This window comes from Antrostomus carolinensis, unplaced genomic scaffold (assembly GCF_000700745.2).
Source record: "Antrostomus carolinensis isolate BGI_N321 unplaced genomic scaffold, ASM70074v2 scaffold31794, whole genome shotgun sequence".
Lineage (NCBI taxonomy): Eukaryota > Metazoa > Chordata > Aves > Caprimulgiformes > Caprimulgidae > Antrostomus > Antrostomus carolinensis.
The window spans coordinates 1,340-6,897 of NW_010313341.1; the positions used below are offsets into that span (position 1 = coordinate 1,340).

The 5,558-nt window shown below is 58.3% G+C and overlaps 1 protein-coding gene across 1 annotated transcript in view; it reads left to right on the forward strand.

The window, feature by feature from the left end:
* CCDC134 (coiled-coil domain containing 134) overlaps nucleotides 1–5,096 on the forward strand; it is a 6,255-nt gene extending 1,159 nt beyond the window's left edge. Inside the window, exons 2-7 of the mRNA XM_010167336.2 lie at nucleotides 2,421–2,538; nucleotides 3,371–3,492; nucleotides 3,728–3,812; nucleotides 4,111–4,292; nucleotides 4,516–4,587; nucleotides 4,952–5,096. Coding sequence (XP_010165638.1) covers nucleotides 2,436–2,538; nucleotides 3,371–3,492; nucleotides 3,728–3,812; nucleotides 4,111–4,292; nucleotides 4,516–4,587; nucleotides 4,952–5,077 — 690 coding nt within the window. The 5' untranslated portion in view covers nucleotides 2,421–2,435 and the 3' untranslated portion in view covers nucleotides 5,078–5,096. The remainder of the gene's footprint in view (nucleotides 1–2,420; nucleotides 2,539–3,370; nucleotides 3,493–3,727; nucleotides 3,813–4,110; nucleotides 4,293–4,515; nucleotides 4,588–4,951) is intronic.
* The last annotated feature ends 462 nt before the right edge of the window (nucleotides 5,097–5,558 follow it).

The window sequence follows — 5,558 nt, forward strand, 5'->3', positions numbered from 1 at the left end:
ATTTTCACTGGGGTGTTTCAGCCCTGATGGACGATGGTGATCAGTAGCTTTGATGTGAGAGTGAGTGTCAGCAGGGAAGGGGTCAGATAAAAAGGTGATGGGCCTCTGGTATGGCATAGTTCTCCAGTCCTCCTCTTCTGACCTTGTCCCATGGTACAATCTATAGGGCTGCTGCAGGAAGATTTGTAAAGTCATTGAAAACATTAACCATCTATACTAGAGCATCTGCTGTCATGTTTCTGGAAATGCCCATCTCCATTCTGAGACTGAGGGCAGCCAGGCAGGCTGGTGGGCTTTCTGCTGCAGCAACCAGCTGGCCAGAAAGTGCTTTGGCAGGGAGCCACACTTTGCCCTGCTGCTGCCTGAGCGGGTTTTTTTGCAGCTCAGTGGCCTCCTCCTTGGAGCAGCTCTGGGGCACCCTCTGGCCACCTGGCTCCTGTGTTGGAAGGGTGGGATGCGGGAGCCCCTGCCCTGACCACGTGTGCTGGGATTGCTGTGGGCAGCGTGGCAGAGCTGCTGTGGGCAGCATTTCTGCCCTTTGCCTTTCAGCCTGGCCTGGAGGCCACCAGCTGCCTCCGCAGTCTCCCTGGTTCTCCACGAGCATGGGAAATAGCCAGCCTGGTCCTTATGGCTGCGTATCCAATCCGAGGGGCAAGCAGGAGCCTGGGTCCCAGGGCAGTCACAGTGTCCGCTTTTGAGTTGCTGCTCTTCCTCCTCCTTGAAAGCCTGTGAGGGAGCGAGCAGCTGTGGGGGGCTCTGCACCCCCTCGCTGAGCCAGGCCTCCAGCCCTTGGGCCGTGGTTTTTGGCAGGGTGAAGCAGTCTCTTGGAAGCTGACCAGGCTGGTGGGTCCAGCAGAGCATCTGCTTGCCCAGGCTGGAGAATTTCTCCTTACAACCTCAGCATGTTGGCATGCTTTGTGGCCTCCGGGGTCACTGGAATATGCCTTAAGCCTCACACCACAGCAGGCAGAGGGGACAGACCCCAGGCACAGCGTGGGAAGCTTGTGCTGCTCTCCTGGCTCTGCATTGTGTCCGAAACACAGGGCATGATGCGGGGCTCACACAGGGGGTAGCTGTGTCTTCTTCTGTAACGCTGGTCATAGTTACTCTGATCCATCTCCTTCCAGAGATGCTGCCTTTTGCAAAGCACAGCCACAAAATAATGCAGAGGGTTTCTCATGTTTGCCTGACGCCATTTCCCTGCCTGTGCCGGGGGTGTGAGGGCGCTTGGCTCAGCCTTGGTGGGAGATGTGTGGCAGGAGCAGGAGCTGCTGCTGCTCCTCATGGGGCTGGGAGAGCTGCTGGTGCCACCTGCTCTGCCTCACTCATGGGCCTGAGGTTGAACAAATTGTATTTGTTTTAAAAAGAAAAACAATAAGAAAAAAAAAACAAACCTGATTTGGTGTGAAGGAGTTTCTTTCAGTGTTAGGGCATCACAGAGGGAGGCTCGGTCAGCAGGCGAGCTCAGGCTCGGAGGGGAGCTGGTTGGCAGGGTGAGGGCAGTGCTGGTGGCCTTACATGTCTGCCTTTCCCTCGGGAGCAGGAGGCGGCTCCGGGGATGCCTCTGAAAGAGCTGCTGCTGCTTCTGTAATTGCTGGTGGCCACTGCTCAGCTCTGCAGAAACCTTGTCCCTGCGAACAAGCCACTTCGAGTCCCACAGCCTGGAGGCGAGGTACTGCTCTGCTTTCTGAGGTCTAGGCTGTCCCAGGCTCCTTGTTCTGAAGGACCCTCTCCTCTAGCTTCTCTTTTGCACTGTCTGAGGGACCCTCGCAGCCAGGAGCAGCTCTGCCCGACCACATCCGTGCAGAGACTCAGACTCTGCCTGGGGAGGGACGTGCTTGGGGCGAGGAGGGAGTTACTGCCAGGTCACCCAACTGCTGCTTTTCAGTGTGGGGCCTGCAGCTGGCACCCAGCTTGCAGTGAGTGGAAGGGTCTGGGTACCAGCACCCCAAGAGGTAAAGTGAGGTGGGTGAGCCAGTCGAGCCTGGTGCTTGAAGGAGAGGTGGACTTCAGCCCCTTGATGATCCTCTTCCTCCCTTCGACTCTGCTGCTGGGCTGCTCTAACTCACAAACCCAACAAAAAGCTAGCTGTTATTTTTGGGAGAAGGGGTAGGACTTAATTTTTCTGCTGGATTAGTGCTCAGTCAGATCTCTGGGTGCCCAGCTGGCAGTGGAGGCAGGTAGAGAGGAGGGGGAGACCAGGGCTTCCCTGGCAGGGGAGGGCGGCCCGGCTGCGGCATCACCCCATGGCCCTGCGCTGGCCACCATCTCCCTCAAATCCCTCACGGGGACAAGGGAGAGGTGGTCAAGGAACGTGGTGCTGAGGGTGATGTGCCGTCGGTCCGAAGAGGCTCATGTGACTTCTCCCTTTGATAAGTCTCCTCGCTAGTCATTGGTTTTATTGGTCTGTTTTGTTGCAGGCTGTGGTGGCCGACATGGATTTTTTCTTCATCAGCCCCTTTCTGCTGGTGCTGCTGCTGTCCCCGGGCAGCTTCGCAGACCTGGGAAAGCAGAGGGTGGACTCTGGCTTGGAAATCTGTATCCTTCTCTGCAGCCTGATCCTTCTGTCCCACGTACACACTCACGTCTGCTGAGGCTGGAGAAGGCTCCCCTGCGGGAAAAGGGTCAGAGGCCACGGGAAGGGGCATAGGGAGGTGGAAGAGAAAGGACACAAAACTGCTGGGCAGTTGCCTCTTTGCTCTTCTGTAGAAGGGCTTTAGCCAAGCTCCTGGGTTTGCTAACCAAGTGCCCAGCTTGGTGCAAGAGCAGAGACTGGTTTTTCAGTGGTGCCTGGTGGTCTCCCAAGTGCAGCGCTTTTCCTTTCTGCTCTAGCATGCTGGGCACTGAGCAGGTTTCCCAGTCCTCTCTGGGGAGCAGTGTGACCAGCTGGGTGGCAGAGCACACATGTGGGTCTCAGTGCTTTGGGGCACCAGCTGGGATGAGGGAAGAGGGCTCCTGGTGCTTGGTTTCCTCTGTGCCACAGGCATTTATTGCCCTCAAGGAAGTGGGCTAATGCAAGCCCTTCCTAGCAGACGGCAGCATTCCCTGGCAAACAAGCAAATTATGAAAATATATTTAATATGTGTGCTTTTGGAGACATGTATGGGGAAAGTGGGTGTTCATGTTCCTCCTCCAGCCTATCAGCCAGAGCAGGGGCTGGCAACTAGAAAGCTCCCCATGAGTGCCCTGTGTTGTTAAGCACCTTGCTGGGGTGGCCAGGAAAAGAGGCTCACTGGAAACCCGTGTTTGATCATGGCTCAGGCACTGCCCCCAAGTCCTCAGGCACCCCGTGGAGAACTGGGGGGTGGGATGGTGCCAGCTGCGGGTGGAGAGCAGGAGCGTGGTGGGAGTGCCCTTGACGGTGGTGCAGATAAGAAGCTGTTTGAGGTGAAGCGCAAGGACCAGATGAACGCGCTGAAGAACCTGATTGAGCTCAATGACGTCAACCAGCAATACAAAATCATTGACATCATGCTCAAGGGACTCTTCAAAGTGAGCCACAACACAGGCTGCTCTCTAGGCTCAGTGTGCCATGGGGCTGGGGAGGGCGGGCAAGAGGGACCTTTGCGGGGTCAAAGAGAAGAGCTGGGCAGGCAGGTGGGATTTAGGACCTGAAGGAAGGATGCTGTGGAGTTTCAAGTAGGGTGGCTGGGGCAGCACCCCTGGGGTGCCCTGAAGGCACAGGGAAGGGCAGGCAGGGTGGAACAATAACAGAAGGCTCTGGCAGGTGCTGGAAGACTCCCGGGCTGTGCTTATCGCTGCTGATGTTCCTCCCGATGGGCCCTTCCCTCAGGACGAGAAGATAAAGGATGGTAGGTCTGCTCCTGTCCTTACCCTGTCCTTACCCCGCTCCTCTTTCCAGAGCTCTGGTGCGTTGCTGACATTCCTCCTGGGACTGGTGCCGGGGTAGGTACGAAACCCCTGTGTACCCAGACCAGATCTGGCTGGTCCCTGTCTTTCGGGGACCTTATTGCTGCCTCTGTGACCAGTTCGTACTGGGGAGCCTACCTGTTTGCCCCCAGCCTCCTCACCTCCCGGCGGGGACGTAGGTGCCAATGTGACTGGGTGCGCGTGCTGGTGTGCCAACGGGGTGGGTGACTGTCCCTGCAGCGTACTCCCACGTGGTGGAGAACACCGCCTTCTTCGGGGACGTCGTCCTGCGCTTCCCCAAGATCGTGCACCACTACTTCGACCGCAACTCCAACTGGAACAGCCTCATTCGCTGGGGCATCGGCTTCTGCAACCTGACGGGCGTGTTCGAGCAGGGACCTCACTCCCAGGTCCTGGGGCTGGTACGGCTCCTGCTCCCCCCCACTGCTGGGTCTGGGGGATGTGGTTTTGGGGGTCAAAGGAGGGTGGGCAGAGGGAGTGTACTCTATGGCCAAGGGATATCCTTGGGCTGAGGGATGGGGGAAGAGCACAGAGGGGGCTGATGGTGAGGAGGGGACACTCGTCACAGGGGGGTGTGGGGTGGGAGGTGTTGCTCCCCGACACAGTCTTGGCTTTGCTCTGCAGATGGCTCAGGAGCTGGGAATCAGCGAGAAATCACCTGATTACCGTAATCCCTTTAAAACAGACCATTCCGAGGTGAGGTGGCAACACTGCTGGCATGGGGCAACATTGCCCCATGGGTTTCCCCATCCTTGTTGTGGGTCTGGGCAGCTGGCTGGAGAAGGGATCGGGCGTCTTGGTGCAGAATGGCCAAAAACCCCCATCACAGAGGAAGCTTGGCCAAAGCTTGTGCATCAGGTTCCACAGCTGGGCTGTGTGCAGTTGCCTCTGGGTGCCCAGTGCCATCTCCCCACTCCTGTGGCCCCCTGCCCCATGGGAGCATTGGGACCTTGTACCACACCTGACCTCACCCACCTGGCACCACAGGGGTGTTGCAATGGCTTCGGTGGGTTCGGGGGGAAGGAGTCCCCTGCGCTGACCCCCTGCTGTCACCCCGCAGTTTTTCCCCAGTGCTGACACCTTCCAGAAGGCGCTGCGGGAGGAGGAGAAGCGGAGGAAGAAGGAGGAGAAGCGGAAGGAGATCCGCAAGGGCCCACGCATCTCCCGCTCGCAGTCAGAGCTGTAGCACGCGGGAGCTTGCAGCTCGCGGCAGGGGTGACGGCACCGGGACGTGGAGCTGCTCGCTCCTTCTCGGTGGCCTCAGGCCAGTGCCTGGCGGTCCCCATTCCGTTTGTGCCATGGGTTTTGTTTTGTTGCCTTTCCCTTTTGTTCAGCGGGGGTCGGGTGGCAGTGCTGGTGGGTTGCCCCAGCGGGGCTGGGGGGAGCTGAAGCAGGGTACCCCTTCTCCAGAGCCAAAGCACAGACTGGAAGGCAGCGGGGCCGTCCCCTGGGCTGGTCAGGGTGCTCCCACCCGTGATGGGGTAGGGTGAGAGGGACACGCTGTGGCTGAGCCCTGCAGGGAGCCCAGGGAACCCTCCCCTCCACAGTGCAAGGTGCCCTGCGCTGAACCTGCCTCCTCCATCGTGGGTGGGCTGGGGAGCGTGTCAAACCAAACAGCCTCATGAGCAATGCTGCTTCTCAGTTGTTTTTTTTTTGTTGTTATTTTT